This window comes from Acanthopagrus latus, chromosome 18 (genome assembly GCF_904848185.1).
Source record: "Acanthopagrus latus isolate v.2019 chromosome 18, fAcaLat1.1, whole genome shotgun sequence".
Classification (NCBI taxonomy): Eukaryota; Metazoa; Chordata; class Actinopteri; order Spariformes; family Sparidae; genus Acanthopagrus; species Acanthopagrus latus.
This window is the reverse complement of record NC_051056.1, coordinates 12,713,178-12,735,836: the sequence shown is the minus strand read 5'-3', so window position 1 is coordinate 12,735,836 and position 22,659 is coordinate 12,713,178. Positions and strand designations below refer to the sequence as shown.

At 41.2% G+C, this 22,659-nt stretch overlaps 2 protein-coding genes across 5 annotated transcripts in view; both read left to right on the top strand.

Annotated features, from left to right (window-relative positions):
- nrg2b (neuregulin 2b) overlaps positions 1-17,307 on the top strand; it is a 67,991-nt gene extending 50,684 nt beyond the window's left edge. For 2 of the 4 annotated variants that reach the window (XM_037076786.1, XM_037076789.1), the window contains 7 exons: positions 2,728-2,751; positions 5,955-6,057; positions 7,510-7,639; positions 9,212-9,339; positions 10,507-10,722; positions 12,508-12,691; positions 13,818-17,307. In XM_037076786.1, the coding sequence (XP_036932681.1) occupies positions 2,728-2,751; positions 5,955-6,057; positions 7,510-7,639; positions 9,212-9,339; positions 10,507-10,722; positions 12,508-12,691; positions 13,818-14,294 (1,262 nt within the window). In that variant the 3' untranslated portion in view covers positions 14,295-17,307. Of the gene's footprint in view, positions 1-2,332; positions 2,357-2,727; positions 2,752-5,954; positions 6,058-7,509; positions 7,640-9,211; positions 9,340-10,506; positions 10,723-12,507; positions 12,692-13,817 lie in introns of all 4 variants that reach the window. The other 2 variants (XM_037076787.1, XM_037076788.1) reach the window with 2 other exon arrangements.
- Positions 17,308-19,951: 2,644 nt separating this feature from the next.
- Positions 19,952-21,310, top strand: LOC119007722 (N-acetyllactosaminide beta-1,3-N-acetylglucosaminyltransferase 2). Its single transcript, XM_037077576.1, has one exon. It carries the CDS (start codon positions 19,952-19,954, stop codon positions 21,308-21,310), a length of 1,359 nt encoding a protein of 452 aa, XP_036933471.1.
- The last annotated feature ends 1,349 nt before the right edge of the window (positions 21,311-22,659 follow it).

The window sequence follows — 22,659 nt, the reverse complement described above, 5'->3', positions numbered from 1 at the left end:
TGTCCTTACTTCATCCATCTTTTATAACCAAAGACAAAAATCTTTCACTGGTATTACTTTTTGGAGTGGAGCACGACTGGCAAATAAAGGCTTTAGATGGACAACAATGAAAATCTTTCTGACATTGTTTTGAATAGCCGCCAGTCATTACTAGAAGCTACAGTGTGCCCAAAATCCAAATAATTTGGCAAATGAATGAGATTTAGAGTTGGAATATGTTCAACTTTTCAAGTCTTAATGTAATGGGATTTGAAAGCATCACTCATAATTATATCTATCTGTGGGTCCCTTTGTGATATTGATTTTCATATAAGTGGAGATTCGTGATATCATGTCAGTATAATCTGTCCTGAACTGAGACATAAGGATAAAAGCCCACAGTGGTGAATGTGAAAGCCTGCTGTTTTCACTCTGAGCATCCATGGATCATCTGATAAAATCTCTCGTAATGGCATGTGGCTAAATGCTGGTTCCAGGGTTGATTTACTAAAATGGTGTCACATGTTTTGCTCGTCATCACAGTGTAACTGAAGAAAAGGAATAGTTTGACATTTGTGTGGAATATATTTATTCATTTAAACATTCTACAAGGTGCTTTTAACAGGTTATGAAATAGTGAGTTTAATACTGATACCTCTACATGTATATATATATACACACATATATGTATGTATACATATATATATATATACATATATGCCTTAATATATTATATATAATATATAATATTAACATATATGCCTTAACCAGATTGGGTAACTCATAAGAGTTATAGGAGTAATAACACATGACGGAGTGCAAAGGGTGAAGTGAAAATGTATTTTATCTCACTATCGTCATGTAACAGTTTCTTACATAAAAAAAATTGAATAGTAAGAATAGTAAGTTTTGACATTCTTTCACTTGCTTAAAATAAATGCACAAGCTAATCAGATCAAGATCTTAATGACAGGAGGCTGTGGTGCAGTACCGCTTTTGAGGAAGGGCGCAGGGGCTGAATCAACAAAATGATTCCTTTCAAAAAGTTCCTTGTAGCTGCTTTTAATTTATAATTTATGTAATATGAATATGAAACAACAGCCAGGAAACGTTAACCCTAGGTTAGCGTACAGACTGGATGTTCAGAGTTGTCTGGAATGCAGTGTTTATGTAACAAGTATAAGTTATGTTTTGCAAGAAGCTATGTGAAAAAAATATTTTAAAGCAGTTTCGTCCCGTCCGGTTGTTAGGCTGAGGTTACTTGGGAGCCCTGTGGTGCTGGTATTTCAGCAGGCTTTGTCTCCTTGCACCCAGTCTTTATGCTAGGCTAAGCTAACAGTCTCCTGGCTCTAGCGTCATATTTACTGTGAAGACAGAAACATTTTCCAAAAATGTCAGACTTTTCCTTTAAATCATAGGGCTGAAAATGGGGAATGTCTTGTCAGTCTCCTGTGATAGCATGGGCAGTGACACTGATATATACATTATCAATACAATCAGATGACAACCAGAGATCGCAGGACATGTGCAGAAAATTTAGCATTGCACGGAACTGGCTGTGTCATGCTCCTGTAACTGGCCATGCCATCACACGGAGATAAAACAGAGGGATAAAGATGAGCCTCCCATTCTTGTTTCCAGGGGTTAAAACACTTTTGCTCCATGCCATGTTGTCTTGCTTTGCTGTTTGTCTGTTGTGGACAATTCCACACTGAAAAATGTCAACTTTAAACCAAGAACATGATACATTATGTTCTCTATTATGTAATGTCTGCATATTTTGACCCCATCATCAAGCCTCGTCTACATGCTGAAGTCTGTCTGTCTGTGCTTTTATTTTGCATCGTGATCGTTTTTCCAGTCTGTCAAAGGGACACTTTCTGCTGTGTTAAGTCCATGTTGATTTGTTGCAGCCTGCTTTCTTCTAGGGGTTCAAACATAAAGCACTGTCTCAACATAGAGTAGTTAAGATCAAGTTGGACAGAAGATTGGCTGACTTCTCATATCTCTCTTTCTGGCCAGTAATGCATGCAAAGCCATGGAAATTGGGAATCCTGAGACAATTTCTTTGTAAATCATATGAAAGGTTATAATAGCAGTACGCAGCAGTAGTGGGACAAAGTGCTTTACAAGAGGTATGCTGTAATCAATACCAAGGCACACAATTGCCATTAGTCAAACGAGTTACAGCACCCACCCCCATTTGCTGTGCCAGCCTCATCGACTGTACTGTGTTTTTATGTTGGAGAGTAACTCACTGCTTTTTATCTTTTGTTTTCTTGGTTTTTTTTCCTTTTGTCTTGTTTTTCTTTTCTTTTCTTTTTTTATTGTTTTGTTTTATATTTCTGCCCAGAAATGAGGTCTGTTAAATATAGCAGTAAGTGATGTGGCTTCTTGTCTTGCTGTCTTTGTTCATCTGTCTCTGCATGCTTTTTCCTGCCTGTTGACTTCTCTTTCCTTCTGCCTTTGGTTCATTGTCTCCCTTCGCTTTTTTTTGGTTTGGTTCAGTTTTTTTTTTTTTTTTTTTTTCCTGTCATTTTTGGGGGTCACAGAGCTGAGGCTGTCTGAGTTGTCTGTCTGTTACTGGACGGTACACATGTCAATCGCTCTGGCTGACAGCACTAATTAACCTATATCCTGGTTCAGCGTATGTAGGACATGAAAATAATATATCTGCTCCAAAGTGGACATTACACCTGACCCGATCTGTCTCTTTCCTTTTACCACGACAACTTTCTGCGCTGGCAGAGCTTCTCAGAATTGAATTTATGGGTATGGAACATTATTATTCATTTTGCTGTGCTTAAAAGGGTTTGCCAAGATCCTCTCACAGTCACACATTATTGTGTCATCTTCTTTCTAAAACCAACAACTGGGTCTCCCTCAACCTGTCCCTCTTTTTCTCCTGCCCACTAACCTGCTTTTAAGACATGAAACCTCCCTTCTCTGCATGCACTCTTCTGACAGTCTGACAGACCTGGTAGACATTAGAGAAAGAGACAAATTACCTGGGAATGATGCAATGATAACATAAATTACAGAAGTGAATTTTAAAAAACAATGTAATGGGCCTAATACAAATAGAAGTTGTGTTTATGTTGACACCATGTCAGAGCAAAATCTACCTTCTTTGTCCATAAATTAGTTTCACGTCATCGATAAGTCGACAAGTATCTGGCTCGTCCTCTCGGCTTTGGCAATGTGCATTTTGGCTTCAGTAGCCTGTCGAATAAAAACATGCAAGCTGCGAGTATTTTTGCAAAGCCTTGCCAAAAGTGGGCAAAAGGCCTGACCACATAGTCTGTCCTTATTATTCTGCCCTTGATTGACTCGGTGTCAGAGTCAAGAGCTCGCCTGTCCTAAATCACCAGGGCTGTTGGCTCCACACTGCCAGTGAGCTCGCCTCCCCATTTCCCTTTGCCTTTCTGTATCAGTACTTTGTGACACGCACACAATGCCGGGCCAGGGCTCTCGTAGTCTTTGTCAATCGCTACAGAGGCCCTTTATTTAGACACCCCTCCCCTCCCCTTCCCTCCCTCGACCCCTTCCTTCCCCTTCAGTGGCGTGTTTACAGCTTTTTGAGGAAGGGGAGAGGGGGAAAGGTAAGGTAAATTAGGTAAAGGGGACAGTTTATGATTCACCTGCTCCTGTTTCAAGCTGATATCAGAAATGCTATAAATAAGTTTAGCTTTTGTAGTGTATTTTACCTTATTCTCATCTTACTTTCTTCCAAAAGAACCACAGGGAGAAACCTAGACAGACTGTCTTCAGCTACTGACTGCCTATTAGTGTCACTGTATTAAGTGGACACCTTCAGAAGTATCAGAAACATTAAAACTAACAAATATTTATGTAAGAGAAGGTTGATGACATTGGGAAAACAATGATTGAGCTTTAGGGACTTTAATCTGGCCATAACTAACAATCCAAGGGCCTCTATAATCCATTTTTAGTTGATGCAGGGACAAAGTCAGACCAATCTTTGGTTTCAGGGGGACTAGTTTCTCCCTGGGCCTTTCTCCTGCTCCCCTCTCAGCCCCCCTTCTCTCCCTTCCCTCCGTCTACGTGTTTCCTCCTGCTCCTCCTTCCTCTCCAATTTTCCTTTTCTCTTTTTATTCCCTCCCTCTTCCTCCTCATGTTCTGTTCTGTTTGTTGCTCCCTCTGTCACTGTGTCGTCACGCTTGCCATTCTGACACAGAGTGTTACACCACAGCGGGCCCAGAAGTCTGAATTAACCTAGATACAACAAGATGGCGTAGTATTCACACAACATCACCACAAACCTGTAAGCACTTAATGAGTTGAATGCAGTGCAGTGTAATGTGATCCAAATCTGTCTGAATGCAAAGTTCGCACTGTGACATCAAAGTACTGCAACCAAATCAACCCAGTCGCCAATAAAAGTCTTCGTTGAGTAAAAATAGCAAATACTAAAATGGCTCAAACTTGAAAACTATTTTTTTTTAATAACTCAAAACCTTTCCAACTCTTCTCTTCTATTGGATGCATTAACAACAATATGGCAATCAGTAGAGCACATACCTCCGCTTTAATTCAATCAAGCGTAATCCGATATTGAATAAAACATAGCTCCTCCTCGCTAGATCCTCATTTTTATTTGTATCTGCAACAAATTATTTTCCCTCATAGATACCAGCCACCTGAATATGGGTTTTTTTTTAATCAAGACCCATGTATTATTCCTTAAGAAATAATGAAAATGGCAGTTTTATCTCTAAAGAAAGAAAGAAAATCTGTTCTGGGCCGAGACGCGTCCTCCTTTCACTCCATTGATTCATTGTTAATAGTCATTTATGGTCAGTTATGGTTAATTATATATATCTGAAACCAAAACAGACATATACAATATGAATTAATATAAATGGAGAACTCTCAACCAAACAAAGTTATTGTGATAAATTGTAGGACAACTTCACTCCAATATTAACAAAATAACTAACACAGCAAATTAGTTGAATTTTCACCTGTTTTTAAGCCAGGTAAACTGTAGGTCAAGGTAAAGTCATGACATTATAAGAACTTTGATTAAAAATCGGGGGAGATTTAAATTACAGATAAACTTTTAAATATTTTCTTTCTGTTGACCTCCAGTGGTTGAACCATGTTTCAAGGACCTTGTGACATAACTGTTCCAGGTATTAATTATTTTAATGTTCTTCAAGCTTTCAACCAGAGAGGACAGTTAAACATTGCTTTCCAGCATGGTGTTAATGTGATTAAAAAACTAACTTTTTGATGATGTTAACTTGACAAAAAAATGAAAACCTCACTCACAGCAGGAGGAGACCAGCTAAAACCCGACCTCCAGGATCAGCGCCTGACATAACAAATGACATACAGGTTAATCAAAACATATATGTTATTTTCTAATTTATGCCAAAATTAATATATCAAACCTTTAAACTCTTGGGCCAGTGTGGTGTTAACACTTTGAACAAAAACTGCTTTATTTAGTTACTCCTTTGAATAATCTCATCCATACACGTACTGTGGCATGTGCTCAGACCCTCCAGTGCCATCTGTAGCATTACATCCCCATGGCCATTGTAAATACACTTGTATAGGGACAGCAGGAAGTCTATGTCAGGATGTTTGCTTTTCATCAGAATATTTTTGAGCTTGTAGAATTAGTCCTGTGTTGTTGTAGCACTGTGTGACTGTAGTACAGTTACAAGTCACGAGACATCAGAGAGTAGAAGTTGTTTAATAGACAGCACAGGGGAAAGGATGGCAGTAGATGATAGTCAGAAAACTGTTTCTGTAGTTAGCATCAATGGAGTAGTGCTCATGCTGTACGTGTGTGTGTGTGTGTGTGTGTGTGTGTGTGTGTGTGTGTGTGTGTGTGTGTGTGTGTGCATATTTCTGTATGCTTTGGGTTTGTTTGTCTGCAATGAATGGATGTGTGTGTGCGTGTGAACATGTGCGTGTTTGTACGTGTGTGTTTCCATCCACAGAGGCTGAGAAGCTTTACCAAAGGCGGGTGCTGACGATCACAGGCATCTGTGTGGCATTGCTGGTCGTTGGCATCGTTTGTGTGGTGGCCTACTGCAAAACCAAGTATGTGTCTTTGAAGGGAACATTAATGACTCCTCACTCATATATTGCTCCAAAACCTGCTGTAAGAAGAATGTGATTCATTTTGGGCTGTAGAATAATGGTTACCAGTCAAGAATACCAGTCTAAAAATGCTCCATTACAATGATAGTTCCTTTAAAAAATTGCTACTAATTTTAAGGTACAGGAGTATTATCATCAAAAGTAAAAGTACATGTTGGCAACAAATGTCCCCTGTCACTGAATATTATAATTTATGACATCAAATTATGGTTTCTGCTGCGTGTGTACGATGCATTTTACTGTTGTAGCTGCTCTAGGTGGGGCTAGTTTTAACTTCTAAATATTAAGTTAGTTCAGTGGTTCCAAACCTTTGTGTCAGGCCTGTTCAAATGGCCAGAACAAATCTGTGGGTTCATGAAATGATTACTCGGGGAGGACAACAGAAAGAACAAAGTCCTGCTACACAAAAGTATGATTGATTGGATTTGAGGGTTTGTTGGTTGAACTACTAACAACAAGAGGCCCAAACTAGTCAGTGGTCAGAGACACTCAACAGGCCATTCAATGAAAAGACAACATATACAATAGCTTATATAACATCACCAAATCGACCGCCAGTGTGGATTATTAAATCATCATGGTTATCATGACACACACACTCGCAGATAAGCTCATGTAACCCTTGTGAGTCCTCAAGGTCCACTGAGAGTCTCACAACAAAAGTTTTAGAAACCCTTAAAAGTAAAGTACCATTAAATTAAAAAACTCAAATAAAGTACACGTACCACTGCACCTCAAAATTGTGTATTACTTGAGTAAATACACTTTACAACAGTGTTGTAAAAAGTACCAGGAAGGTACCCTTGAGTAAAAGTAAAGATAATATGTTACAGTATTACTTCGGTAAAAGTGAAAGTCATCCATACAAATAGTACGTGACTAAAAGTCTTAAAGTATCTGACATTAAATGTGCTTCAGCATCAAAACTACAGCTAAAATTTAAATAGACAAATATTTACATGTATGTAAATATTGTATATTATTGGTCGACTGATTATCAGATCTGACATTCAGCATTGTTTTGATTATCAGAATCAGAGTTTTTTTTAACTGGTTGCTGACAGACTAAATGAATTTATAAATGTAGTACTGTAATCTGCAAAGTACAACATTTTCCTCCTTTAATATAAGAAAGCAGAAAATGGAAATACTCAAGTAAATTACAAGTACCTCGAAATAATACTTAAGTACAGAACTTGAGTAAATGTACCTATTTACATGACCTCACTGGCTAGATAGAGTGCTGCAGTGCTTTCAACATGAACATAAAACAGTCATGTGATGAGTGAAGTAATGAAAGTTGAGAAGAAATATTTCTAAAAGGAATTCTCAAGAGAAGTTGTCACTGTCTTCAGTTCAGATCTTTTATTGTTCCTTCATCCACCCTTCTAGGAAGCAGAGGAAGAAGATGCACAGTCACCTACACCAGAACCAGAATCAGTGTGTGGAGCAACCAAACCGCATGCTGGCCAATGGACCCAACCACCCTGGACCTGGTCCCGAGGAGATCCCCATGGTTGACGTGAGTCCAAACAGCAGAAACGCAGTGCAGAGGAAAGTGCAGGTGATCCCGAGGTCAGATTTAACTGACACACTGGAGATAAAGTCACCTCCTGACAACCCTGCTCTCCACGCAGTAAAGAAACAGGTCACTTCAGATGGACTTGATTGTCTCAGAGGAAAAATAAATAAGTAAACAGAGTTTGATTTTTATGCAACAATGCAACATTTACTGGCCAGACTGAACATCACTGAAAAAAACAGTCATTTCATGGCAAGATCCATAGGTTTTTTAGTATTTGGCTGTTTTTCTCTTAGTTAAGCATCAAGTTGGTGCCAGAGTAGATGCAGTAGCCAAACTGGACCAGAAAGATTTTTGGCATCAGGGATTTTGTTGTAGCTTCTGATAGCTAACAATAACAACATTACAATATGTCTGTTAGCTACCAGACAGAGGCAGAGAAGTCACACTCTGTAATCTCCTAACTTTTTGAGCAATTCAGCCAGATATATCAGTGGTTTTAATTAAATATAACTATCTATAAATAGGCTTGTGGTGTCAAAATGTTCAGAAATTTTCAGATGTTCATTAATTCTAAAGTAAGGGCAGAAGTGGAAGACGCAAGAACAGGATGTCAGCGTCACCTGAACACGCTTCACTAGAAGCCCCACAGAGCTTTATGTGGGGTTACTGATAGAATTTATTTAGTTTCGGCACTGAGATTGAACTCTACCGAGAAGCTTCTTTTAGTCTTCAGAGCAGGTCTGCTGTCAGAAAAGTCACTGTGTGTAAATAAAAGTCTAATCCTCTGACAACATGAGAGAATATGGTAGCACATTAGTGACAGATGTTAAAGAGAGGGCAGAAAGCACCTACAGTTCTCCTGGAGATGTAATGGGCATGAGTCAGCATTATAGCAACAATAAATAATAGTGAGAGAGAAGTGATAATCTGTGTTACAAAGATCTGTTCACAGGAATCATCTCATCAGTTGACATCACTTTATATTTATTATGTTCAATGCATCTGTATTTATGGTATATATTTGTTAAATAAATGGACAGTAAAACTATTAAAGGTGCAGTCTGTAAGCATAGGCCACCCGTTGAACTCCAAATAAATAGCAGCCTACCACCACAGTAGCTAACTGTATTCTGTTTATGACTGTAGCTATGTTTAGCTTGTTAAGCTCAGTTAGCCGTGCAGTTGGCCGAAGAATTTTTGTTTACAAAGCTGGCACAGGACTTTGGGGAAAAAAGTTTTCAGGTCTGGGGCTAGGTGAATAGCATCCCTGCTGGAAAAACCAGCATAGACCAGCACCAAAACACAACATGACTGACATGACTGGTCACCAGCAAGACCAGCATATGTGGTGTTTTGGTGCTGGTCTATGCTGGTTTTTCCAGGATGCTAACTTCAGTAGATAGCTCTGCAACACTACACCTACATGTCTTTGACATAATCTCAACACTGTTATTTCTTTACAATCTGTTGATATATTGACTTAATTTTGGGATGGTTTAAAGTAACATTCTTGCATATTGGACCTCCAAAATGTCTTGTGTTTGTATTCTATGTTTTTGTGTATTGTAGTACATCTCTAAGAGTGTCCCAACGACAGAGTGTGTGATCAGCCACGGAGCTGAGGGCGCTGGGAACTATGCAGGCAGTCGAATGTCTACCCGCTCCCACCACTCTACCACTGCCTCACATGCTTCCAGGTAAACCGGCCACACACACACACACGCATTTGTACATAAGCAAACACTTTCATTGCAGACTCAATAACCATGGCGTTGCGGTAACAACAGTAGATACTTCCAGGCAGATAACTGGCCATTGATTAGCATTGTAGAGATGTGTGAAATCTGCTAACTGTAACATTTTAAGATATATAGTAAAACACAGTGGGTCGACCTGTCTGACATTTCTGTTGTGTTTATAAAATGTACTTTGTGCCTCCAAAGTAATGTTAGTGAACATTTTGTTATAAAAAAGCTATGAGGGCATTGAACTTGCATTTTAGATGAATTTGATCTAAACACTTGAAAGAAAGACAGTTAATTTGTATGTAAGATAATGTGGGGGGTTTCTACCTTGAAGCTACTGTAAACAAACATTGTGATTCTGTCTATATAAGATGAGTTTCAGTTGTGAACAGATGTCATAGGTACTATTTCTTTTGTTGAAAGTATCTCCAATGAGGTCTGTGGGTTATCCAGATTAACAGGAACACTGTGATGTAATTGTGATTCTGAAAAGAAATATATTCCTGTTTGATTTATTTAATGACATTTTTCAATGCTTTGTGCCAACAATACAAACCATATTTGCTGCCATCCTAATCTGTTGTATAAGCATGGCAGCAGATACCTCAGAGACAGCTATCTCAAAACTGGACAATTTCTTAAACCTTGAACACAAGTTTTGAAGACTTTCTGTGATGTACTGTAGGCGTTTATTCTACAAGTATAATGATAAAATCAACTGAATCAAGAGGAGAAAAAGTTACATCAGTTGTCAGTCATTATATGAAATATGTGTAGCGCCATTAAAGCAGAATTATGAAAGGTTTCACCACTGGAGGCTAGAACATCAATTCTGTAGACTTTGGTATTGTGTATCAACTTAACAGCTTTTTATTGCCAAAACATTCACAACTCAAGAGACGAACATGTGTATTTTTGGCGGTGACTGCCATGTTAAAGAGTGACTTGATTCAGTGTTCTTATCAAAATAATCGCTTGATGGTGCTTTAACCAACAAGGCAAGTGAACATTTTGCAGTGCAGATTCTTTGCCCACTATTCCTTCCTCCTCTGTATCATCCTGCCTCATCAGCGCTACCATAACCTTTTAAACTTGTTCTGCTAACACCCACACCTGCAGACATGAGGAGCAGACGTGGAGCATGGAGCGAACAGAGAGTATGAACTCAGACTGCCAGTCAGGTGGGCTGTCCAGCTCGGTGGGAACCAGTAAGTGCAGCAGCCCGGCATGCATGGCGAGGAGGGCTGCCCACTGGGGCTGTACGGACGTGTCAGGACCAGGGATGCAATACGGGGATTCCTACGACTCTCTAAGAGACTCGCCTCACAGTGACAGGTAGGACAGGTGTGAATATGTTTGTTTTTGTGTGTATGTGTGCGTGTGTGTGTATATGTGATGGTGGTAGTGATAGGTGTAACTCTGTTCATGCCTCTGCAACACTTTTGCTTTGTTTTGGGAGGTTTTCACACAGGCCTATTTACTCTATAGCGACCCCAGGTGGCAGTAAATTGTTATACACGTTTCAGTGTGTCCGGGACTACATCACCCAGATGCTGTCATGTAATGTGAATTCGGTGTTATCCTGCGACCCTGTTGAGTTCCTAGTTAATTATGTTTTTATCAACATTGTTGATGAATTTGATGAACTTTGTTGAAAAAGAACACTCACTAATTTTGTTTTGTTTTAGATTTTGGTTGTAAAAGAAGAAATCACTTTATGTTAGTGGTGTGACAAGTCTTAGGATTATTCTGTGACAAATGCTCTTTAAAGCTAATTTCTTTTGTTTCTTTCTTTTTTGTTTTGAATAACTGTGGTGTTCCTACTTGACTCCTCTGTTTACCAGTTAGTGGTTTCATCCATGTCCCAGAATGCACTCTGACTAATAAACTGACCTGACATTACCTTATTTAGCAATATTTGTATTACCTGTGTGCACTACAATAGTACAGAGTTTATTTAACAAAAATATTTTGTCGATGTTTTTGAAATGAAATAACTTGCAAAGAAAGATGTGGTAAGTTAGGATTTAGAAAGTGAGACGTCTGTACATAATGTAGTCTGTGGTGATCTGGTGTGTTCCATATTGTGCTTCATATATCATTATTAACTAGTTTAGAGTTTCAGATGATTTATTTCACCAGAAACATGTAATTCACAAATCACTTTGGTGTCAAACTGACTCACTTCGTGTTGCAGAAATAGAGACCTCTGCTGTGCATTAACAACTAAGTTAAACTCAGTGAGGTGCAGCATGTGCTGGCACATGTTCAGCAATGTATTTCATATTCTTGGGACTGACTGAGTGGGTGGCGAGGTGGCTCAGCAGTTCACACTGTTGTTTCATAGCAGAAAAGGTGGTGCGTGCGAGCCTCAGCCAGCTGGCTGCAGCGTCTCTGTGTTAAGTTTCCTCCTACAGTCCAAAGACTTGCAGGTCAGATGGACTGCAAACACTAAACTGCCTGCAGGTGTGAATGTGGTTGTTTGTCTGTGTGTTAGCCCTGTGATTGACTGGCGACCTGTCCAGGGTGTACCCCTGCTGTTTCCCAGTGCATGCTGGGAAGACTCCAGCCCCCCGGCTCTATAGAGGACAAAGGCTTTAGAAAACAGATGGATCGGACTCACTGGCACAATGACTTGGTACTGCTGTCAGTCCAAGTCAAAAGTATATCTGCATCAGACAAGTGCATCCAATCCTCCACTGATGTACTGCACTGGTTCTTTTCATGACCTTATCAACAATTCTGGTGAGGCACACTGTGAGGTCAGTGTCAGACTACTATACCCTTAAGTGTAAGTTTCACCCAAAAATAAAAATGTAGTCATTATCTTCTCACCCTCATGCTGATGGAAAGTGAGAAGAAGTTTTGTTGGACATATCTGTAGCTATACAGCAAAACAGCTTTGCAGCATTTTCCAACAACTGAACTAGACAGGTGAACTTAGCCTTTATACCCAAATCAAAATGCATACCAAAGGGAAAATTGTTGTTGCAGAATGCAAAACTTGAATATATAGAGTTCATGGGTTTCCTGAGCTTGTTTGTGTTTCTCAGGCCAGCGCACTTGCATGTATGTGATCAAAGTGTTATACAATAATCTGCTGTCATCTTTTCTGTCCAGGTATGTGTCAGCGCTGACCACACCAGCACGCTTGTCTCCGGTGGAGTTCCACTACCCCCCGTTGCCGCCCCAGGTGCCCACCTTCCAGATAACCTCGCCCAACACAAGCCACGCCCTTTCCTTGCCCCCTGCCGCTGCCGCCTATCACAGAGAGGACGATCAGCCGCTGTTACGATGCCCAGATGTACGTAGGAAAAACATACATCCATAAACTTGACTGTCGTATGCCATATCCCATGAAAAGACCAAAATCAGCAATGTGCAAGTTCATGACTCAATATGTTTAGTCCTGCTGAAGGTTCAAAGTGATTTATTTGTCAATATATAGCACAGGGTTGCATGGCAAAATAAAAGTCTGTAGTTCATTCATGCTTTACATAGTACAAACCATTATTTCTATAAATATATTTACAAACACGTAGTGCATTCTTTGAATTTGCGTTGCTGTGAATGGAAGCAGCGGCAACAAGATGGTGATGATAATGTAGCCGGTGTCTTTATATTAAAAGTTCAACATCTGCAACAACTTCTGGTGCTTTGAGCACCAAGCGTGTAATACAGAGACCTCCATTCACTTGCCGGGGTCCTGCGCTTTGTCCATTTGGACATTTGTTCCACCTGTCGAGTGCGACAGTGTGATCAGTGATCTTGTGGTGAAGATGGGGCAGAACAGTGTCTGTTTTCCTGTTCTTTGGCCAGACTAGGTTACATTTCCTCCATTTCATTTTCCTGTGTCTAGACATTAGCCAGGAGCAAGAGCCTCTCCCCCCTCCTCCCTGGGGCAGTCTGGCTGGACAGGTTGGTTGGTCAAAAGATGCTGTTGGCAGGCAGTGATCGTCTCAAAGTCTGCTGCTTTTAATCCAATGCTGTTGATTTAGTTTCTGTCACTGGTAATCGGTGAGGTGTTTTGTGTTGATTTCAAAAACAAAACTGAAGCAGAAATTGAAGGAGACTAAAACATCGTCACTTAACAGCTTAGCACTGTAGTTTTAAGTTAATACAACTCAAACAGCAGTAAATAGTTCATTTGTTGGGGACTGTTTTCAGATTGATACATATTTGGTGCACCAGTGAGTTTTTACGGCAACAGGACAGTTTATTTTTTATTAGTTTTCTTATTTTTCTTTGCAAAGGAATAAGCTACACTTTAGATGGACCGTACCTCTACGTAAGATGGTGGTTTTACTTTTTCTGGGATTTGTTCACAGTAAAAAAATAATGTCTGTTCCTTTGAGCAAACCTCTGACCATGATAAATATTTAACAGATACAGTTTCTATCAAACCCCCTCCACTTTGTCTCTTGTTTCAGGATGGAAGTTTATACAGGCAGCCGCGGCGTCCACGGCGACCCTACCTGACGGAGAGCACAGGAAGTCTACCGTCCAGCCCCTACCGTCTCCCTGACGATGAGGCCTATGAGACCACGCAGGAGTACGCCTCTTCGCGGGAACCCATCCGGAGCCGGCGCCGCCCGCGACGCAACCGCCTCAACGGACACATCTCCCAGCGTTCAGCAGGCCTACGGGACTACAGCTCACAGAGCTTCAGCCAGTCAGAGGAGGAGGAGGAAGAGGAGGAGGAAGAGGATGGTCATGGGGAGAGCACGCCTTTCCTTAGTATGCAGAACATGAATATGGACCCGCCCTTAACCGTCCCGGGTTACCGTTCGTCATCTGGTGCGGACACACGGACTCACCGCGGGCTGAGTCGGCCAGGGACGCGCAGCAACGGGCAGAGTCGCGGCTCCCAGTCGCAGCGCTCCAAGGCTGACAACATGCCCCTTTAAGACTTAACCTCCCCCCACCCCCCTGCCACCGTCCACCCCCCTCCACCTCACACACTCCCCTTCCTCCTACACACAACCAGTGGACTAGAGACCTGCACCTAGGAGAAATATTTTTATTTTGTATAACAGACAGATATTCTAAACAAATGAAATATTTATTTTCATTTCAGCAAAAATTGTCTACTAGCTAACAGCAAAGACTTTTTTTATAATGGGGGGGAAATATTTATATGTAAAGTTTTTTGATTTACAGCATTATGAGAGATGAAAAAATAAGAGAATTACGTGCCAATTTTTTCACAAGTTAGATAAATAGAATAATATTGTGGTGCCTTTTGCTGTATGCTGAAGTCGGAGGTCCCATTGAGTTTTTGTAGCCTTTCTTATAAAGACTCCTCGTTTTTATAGAGACCAACCCTCTTCCTTCCTTTTGCTTTGGTTTTCTCTCTGATTTGGGATCTTCTTCTTTTTGAACTGTGATCTGATTATGTCATCATGCAATATTGATTCCTCCTGTGTAAAAGGTGTCTGTTTACATGAGTATGATCCACGCGATGCGCTCGTTTCACAGGGACATTAGTCACTGACGCAACCGGAAGTGTAGGGTAGTTTTTCTGGGCTGATTTTTGGATGAATCACATCAGTCATTTCTGTCCTCGTTGCTGCCTCTCAGTTGTTTGTTGTTATTTCTGTGAAAACAAGATTGTTAGGGAGCTGGTGAGAGAAAGTGACTCCAGATTCCTGTGTAGGTGTTCAGGGTGTTGCCATGACATTGGTGGTGGTTGCAGTGTGTGTGTGTGTGTGTGTGTGTGTGTGTGTGTGTGTGTGTGTGTGTGTGTGCGTGCGTGTGCGTGTGCGTGTGTGTGTGCATGCCTGTATGTACACCTCATGAAGCCTCATTTGGTTCTCACCTTCCAGGGTGTGGTCTCTTCTTTGGCTGACATGCTCCTCTCACCAATCCTCACGCTGCCAGAAGCTCCATTGCACTGTAAGAACCTCCCTCCGTGAGCAGTCATTGGCCAGGGAGCTGCCGATCCAAACCGAACCTAACCAATCCAGTTGTAATCCAGCCTGACTCTGGCCTCCCGTGGACTGCCCAGCCCGCCCGTTTCCTATGCCAGCAGCTTAGAGCCGCACTGTGTCTCAGGACTTCCCCATCACATCACAGCCAAAAGACTCAAAGCAGAGAGCGCACGTCATTCTCAGTCACAGTTCAGTCCGCAGGCCAGACCCACGTCCCCTCACTCTCTTTCCTGTCCGTCCGTCAGGTCTGTTGCGTTTACTCGTGGCCATGATTAAGGGAGCGTGGGTAAAAACTCTTGGAAAAAGAAGGAAGATTCAGTTGATTTTTTTCTTTTTTTCTTACTTCTAAAGGTTGTGTGTATGTGTGTAAGTGGGCTTGTGTGTCGCTGTGTGTGGGTCACGATGATGAAAAAAATGCAGAGACCACATCTGTTCACTATGTTTCAGGGGCGTAGCTAGAAACTCTGGAGCCCCTGAGAGGAGGATATTGCTCTGCCCCCCTCACCCCCTACCCCAATTCTTTTTCTTTCTTTACTTATAAAATCCGACTGGAAAGTTAATGGGCCTCTCCAGCTGTGGGCCCCTGGAATGGCCTCCACCTTTTTCACCTCTGTAGCGATGGCACTGCTCTGATTGGTCTCGCAGGTCACTGCGTGCAGGTTCACACTGCTAGAGGGCAAGTTTCTGAGTCTGATTCTACTTTTTTCTTTAGCTCACAGCCAAACAGTGGTATATGATAATACTAATTACTGCATCCTTGATTTGCATTGCTATACCTTTATTGATTGAAACTTCTTTTGCTTGGTCATATTGACTGAATGATCTGTTACGTGTGTGTCTCCGTCTGCCCCCTCCAACCGACATCGCCCCTCACCTTCATGTCTTTCTCACCCCCCGTACCGACCTTCAGAAGCAACTAGCAGATGAATTTAGGCCCCATCTCCAGATACAGATCAGAAACTCTTCCACGTCAGATACACATTGGGTTTAGAGACCCTTTCAAGCTCACCGAGGAAAATGTCAGATACAATATGTCCCTATTAGAGTTAATTTCCAATAAGTAGAGTTTTTTCTGTTTTTCTTTCTTCACGCAGGAGATGCATGGATCACAGATGTAGAAAGTATCTTAAAAATGTTGACGAACCCCTCCGATTCAGGGGGGAATCATGCTAGAAATTTATAAAAAACATTATTTGGGTTCATTGCCCAAAAGGTCTGCCTAGTTTTGTCTTACTATTCACTGTAATCAATCTGGGATTTGCAATGTGGAAATAACTGCAAGTGAGGGTAGTGTGCTTCTAGAGCTAGTTGAATTGTTAACACCCCCCCAACCCCCACCCCCCTTCTCCTCACCCCTGCACTGCCCTCTTCCCCCTTTACATACACACTGACATTTCACACATCATACACTCGTCACACATATTGAAGCACACATGCACACAGACACAAACCCTCAAATGACACACACACACAAACACGCAGACACACACACACACTCTCACACACATCCTCCATGTTTGTGTTGTCAAGCAGTTTGCCTTCGTCTTTTTTACCTACCAACTTCCCCCCTCCGCACATTCCTCCTCTCCCTCACCCTCTCCCTTCCCCCTCACCCTCCCCCTCGAACCCCTCTGCATGTCCTAGTGGTACTGGTAGTTGGGTGCATGGAAAAAGCAGCAAGCAAATCGTTTTTCCACTCGGTGAAAAAATAAAAATGTGTCTTCATTTTAACATTCAGCAATAAAAATCCCCTTCTCTTCATGTCCATCATTCTTGGAATATGCTAGAAGATTTTTTGCAAGTTTTATCAAAAACATACTACTTGTAAAAGAAGAAAAATCCAAAACCACCCCTTCATATGAAAAATAAAACTTTATTCCTACCATTTTGAAACGGTCCTGTCATCTTTGTCACCACAGAAACAACTGTTGTTTGTTGCTGTTAATTTACAGGCAATTGTTGTCCATTATTGCTACTTTGTTTATGTAAAACCGAGTTAATAAAGTTTGAGGTGAAGCAACTATACAGTAAGAATGGAGTTGCACTGATTAAGAACACTAGATGGCAGCATTTACCTTTGTCTATAATTTGTTTCATTCTACACCAAAGTGTTTTTTGGAGAAGGAATTTATATTTATTTGTTTTTTTGTTAAATATGTTTAAATAATGGCTCATTGCAAAGAATGGTCACTTCATTCAAGCAACCATTTTTCACACTTCTTTCTCACTCCCTGTTGACCGCGTATTCCAACCTACAGTCATGACATCACTATCAGAAACTTACAACATCAAAACTAAGATTATTCTGTATATTGACAAGAACAGAGCACACACTGCTGTAGCTGCTGTCACATTTCTTGCAGGTGGTGCAGGTTGAACTGAAGCTGTTGCCATCTGAGTGCCGACCAGTTATGCCTGCCGCACCTGTTTTGGATGCCTCATGTCATTGTCAATTTAACAAAATACAAGCGATACCAGGTGCTCCCCAGGATGTCCCACCTCACACTTCCTGCTTTACCTGATAAGTGTTTTGTGTTGGAGGGAGCTGCTCACCTGCCAGATCAGCAGTTAATCTGTGTTTGAAAGATACTTTGTTGACTTTGTTGTGGAGCTAGAATAGTGACACCAAGTGTCAGAGATGAAAAATTTAATTGTTGTTTGTCAACATTTAGACTTCTCTTTTACAGATCAGTGTGTATCCTCTGCTGGTGGCTCATTTCGCTGTCATGCAGCACTGGTCATGCAACATATCATTCCTGTTAGTTCGCTTTCAGTGGGTGTTTCCCTCATCTGCACACACACGCCGGTGTCCTCTAAGCAAACCTGCTGCATTTCATCATTGCTCACACACCTCTCTGGGAAGTGCAGCAGCCTCATCAGCCAACTGGCTCATATATTTTAGGCAGGAAAAGTATAAAGCACCTCGACTGACTTTCTGGATATAATATTTGGCTCTTGAGAGAGAGGGAACTTTTTTTTCCTTTTCAGAAATAAGACAGAAGTAAGATCACTAGCGTGGATCACCTGCTTTGTCCATCAAAAGCAATTCAGTTATCAGTGCCAGAAGGAGCCGTCGCTTAAAATAGGTAAGCAAAACTACTGCTCACCCTTTTTCAGAACCCTCATCTTGTCAAATTGCTTAGTGTAAATAAGTTGTAACTGTAGTTACGAATGTCATACAGTGAGGTTATTACTCTATTAACAGGCAGATGTTGTGGTAGCTGTATTCATCTGCTGTTAGAACTGTACTTTACCACTTTACTAACTTCTCATTAAGGCCCAACTTTAAGTTAATTCTTGAGCCTTGGGAACAGAAGTTTACAGGACAGTCTCATCACACCACAAGGTGCATTTAGTAACAAATAGACAAGTGGAAATGTGAACATTCATGATTCCATTCCAACTTGGAAAAATCCATCTATGGATGAAGATCATGTGATACAATCAAAAATCCCTGAACAAGCAACTAAATTGAACCTTCTGATGAAATTTGGTCAATATTTAAACACACTCTTAGGAGTCTTAGGAGTTTTGTTTGCCAGTTTAGGGAGTGGTGTATAATTGAGGGCCCCACAGAAAACACATTAAGTTTTTGAAGGATTTATGATTGATGACGGCAATTAAACTTTACGTTCCTTGAACACCAAATTCACTTTGCAGATAAGGCAGGTGACTTTAGCTCTCCCCCGAGGTTGACGAAGTTAGAGTTCCTGAAGCCTCCTTTTTTCCCTTAAACATGACAAGCGTTTACTCTATGGTGGGCTTTTCATCTCTCTTCCACATTAATCTACCAAGTCATCCACCGAAATACAGCTTTAGCATTGATGACAGAACATAATCCCTCTGACACTCAGCAGGTGCAACCATGAGTCATTCTTAACTTGACAGATATAGGCTTTTGAAGTGGAACTTCTTAAATGGAATGGTTCAAATATAATATATTACATTTCATGTAATGTTCATGGGCTGCACAAAATGTTGATGGCCATTGGCCCAGGAAACCCTGCTGTTAGAACCCCTGATCTATCCTCTCCATGTGCACACACTAATTCAAGGCTTCCATGGTACATTTGATGTGTTAAGATATTTAAAGGAGACGTGTTATACTCATTTTCTGGTTCATTATTATATTTTGGGTTACTACTAGAATAGCTAGACACATCAGTCTTCTCATACCGTCTCGTGCTGCAGTGCCCCCCCGATTACCCAGTCTGCAGCACCAGTAACAACAACAGATCAGCTCTGTCAAATCAATTCTTACACCCAAAATTTTAATTTAAATTATGCCAGTGTGACTCTGTGACATAGTGTGATGTCACCATGTCACATAACAAAAGGTGGCACTACTGATGAGGCATTTCAGTGTTTTCTGTGAGAGAGAGGAGTTTTTGTTTGGCATTTTAACTTTCAAGATCTTTATATATATATATATATATATATATATATACATATATATATATATATATATATATATATATATATATATATATATATATATATATATATATATATATATATATATATATATATATAAAACACTGGAGGAGTGGGGGAGAAACAAACAAAAATGCATAATGTCTCTTTTAATACCATCTCTAATTTTGTCCAAACTAACTTTGTGCATTTGCAGTTCAATGGCGCAGATCCGATGTCGCTGGCGTAACGTGTTGATCTGTGTGTGCTGCCCATGTATCTGCCTGGTGTTGCTGTTCATCTACGTCGGCGCTGTGGTGTGTATGGAGATGAATAGTAGAGGGACACCAGGCGCAAAATATGTCGAAGCTGGAACTATTTACTTCGAGGCTTCAGGACATTATAGGAGGAGGAGCCTTTCCCCACTCCCAAAAACTTTGTGGAAGCTCCACATAGATGGGGATCCCCTTTGGAACCAGCTCCAGCTGCCTGTGGACCGCTATTTCAACCCCATCCTATCCCCAAACAACACTAAGAAGGGATTTAAAAATAACACTTTTCTTGGGTCCCTAATGACGCAAAGTTTCTCTGATGTTGTCAACTCGAACGGCACATCAAGAAACTTTACAGAGCTACCAGAGCAGATAAAAGACTTTGTGGGACACATGCACAGGAGGGACTACAGAACCCTCTACCAGCCAGGTGTATGTGGGGCTGGAGCACAAGATCAGAAGGAAAACACTCTGCTTCTTCTGGCCATTAAGACAACAGAGCTGAACTTTAAGAACCGACAGGCCATTCGACAGGCCTGGGGCCAGGTGGGATGGGTAGCTGGACAGAACAGCAGCGGAGGATACGTCCGCAGGGTGTTCCTGATAGGCAAAGAGGACCCTAATGAGCTTGGTGTGAACATATCTGAGTTAATGGAGCTGGAGAACAAACATTATGGAGACATTCTGCAATGGAACTTCAAGGACACGTTCTTCAACCTCACCCTGAAAGATGTGCTCTTCTGGAGCTGGTTCTCACGGCACTGCCACCGGACTCACTTCATCTTTAAGGGTGATGACGACGTCTTCGTCAACACTGCAAACATTGTAACCTTACTCCAGGACCAGCTAAAGAAGCCAAATGCACAAAAGACCTTAAAAGACTTTATGGTTGGGGACGTAATAGCTGCAGCTCTGCCCGACCGAAGCATCAAGTCCAAGTACTTCATCCCAGAGAGCTTCTACAAGGGCAACTATCCTGCCTATGCGGGCGGGGGAGGGGTCGTGTACTCCGGCTTGTTGGCAAAGCGTCTACACAGGATGTCTAAAAGGGTTCACCTGTTCCCCATCGACGACGTTTATGTAGGCATGTGTATGATTCGGCTTAACGCTCACCCCATCCACCACCCTGCCTTCCTCACGTTTGACTTTCCGGAAAAGGAAGAGGAGGAGCTGTGTGCATACCACAAAATCCTACTGGTTCACAAGCGAAGCCCCAACCAGATAGTTCGTTTGTCAGCGGACGTGAAAAAGACACGGGCGCAGTGTCGGGATGTGCCCCTGAGAGACAGAGTTGAGAAGGGGAAATAAACATAACTGATCTTTTTTTTTTTTTTTTTTTTTTACTTTCAATGTGACATCACGGTGCCATTCATTACTTTACATGAAATTAACCTGTGATGTTTTGAGACTGCTGATCAGTGACCATCATGTCTTTTCTTACATTTTGTTGTATCACTGCTTTTTTTTTGTTTGTTTTTTTCATATCAATCCACACATACAATGAATATCCATAAAATGATGACGTACCTATGACACGCAGACAATGAGGCCTGCAGAAAAGTTTTCTATCTTGTTTCAAGCGGCAGACAATTGGACTTGTCAAAGCAGGAAATGCACAGGTGGAATTTATAGCATTATTGATGGATGCATGCCATTACAGTGAGATAGCACCAGGGCTCTGATACTGAGCATGCTCAGTCTGTGACATGGCTCACTGGAACACTTGTGTCATTGTTAACATTAGTGGTCACACCTGGGCTTTTATTGATGGATGCATGCAATGCATGACAAGTCACAAAATCTGCTGTGAAATGATTTAAAATCAAAGCAACTCTATATGCATTTTGTCTAACGCTGGCTGTTGTAGGATTTTTGGCTTGCTTGAGAATTCAGGAGAGACGGAGAAAACTCAGAGAAGCAGACTTACGTTGAAGAAGTTTATACAAACATGATCGTGGAGGAACAAAAGGAACAGCACAACAGTATGCACAGTGCATTGTCAAGTTAATCCTCCCAAATCCCTCTAGTTTCAAGTTATATCCTCTAAGCTCAGGAAGCAGCCCTCCTATAAATAGGTATCTGTTTAACAACAAATGGGGACAGTTATTGAACAGCTTCTCACCTCAGACTTAGTGAGGAATAGAAAGAAAATGCGTAGATGACAATAAGCCTGCAGCTGCAGATAGATCTAAGGCCGTCATATGACTCCACATAAACTCGGCCTTTGTTTGTCCGAGATCCGTTCTGTAAATATATCTACAGCAGCTTTGAACTGCTAAGTTTTCAATGGCCATGAGAGACATAAACTCATAGCTCAGATGTCACTATCCCCTCATCCATACCTTATCAGGCCTAACCTTCATACAGGGTTCGAATGACATCTTCTGGGCCGTAGATTTTCCTCCCACAGTGGCCACAACATTTTGAGAGACAGTGCTGGCTGCTAAACTGCTCTTGAGCATTTTGTGAAAATGCTAAGCTATTGTAACAGTAGCACGAGTGGAGAAGAGGCACAAAGATTGTGTACTGACTCAGTATTGTGCGTAATAAAAACAGTGTTCAACTAAAATGTGCCATTGTTCGCTACATTAGCAGACATATAAACTACTGCCCATATTGGACCAGGTAGCAGAGACCCTCGCAGTAAAACTCTTTCT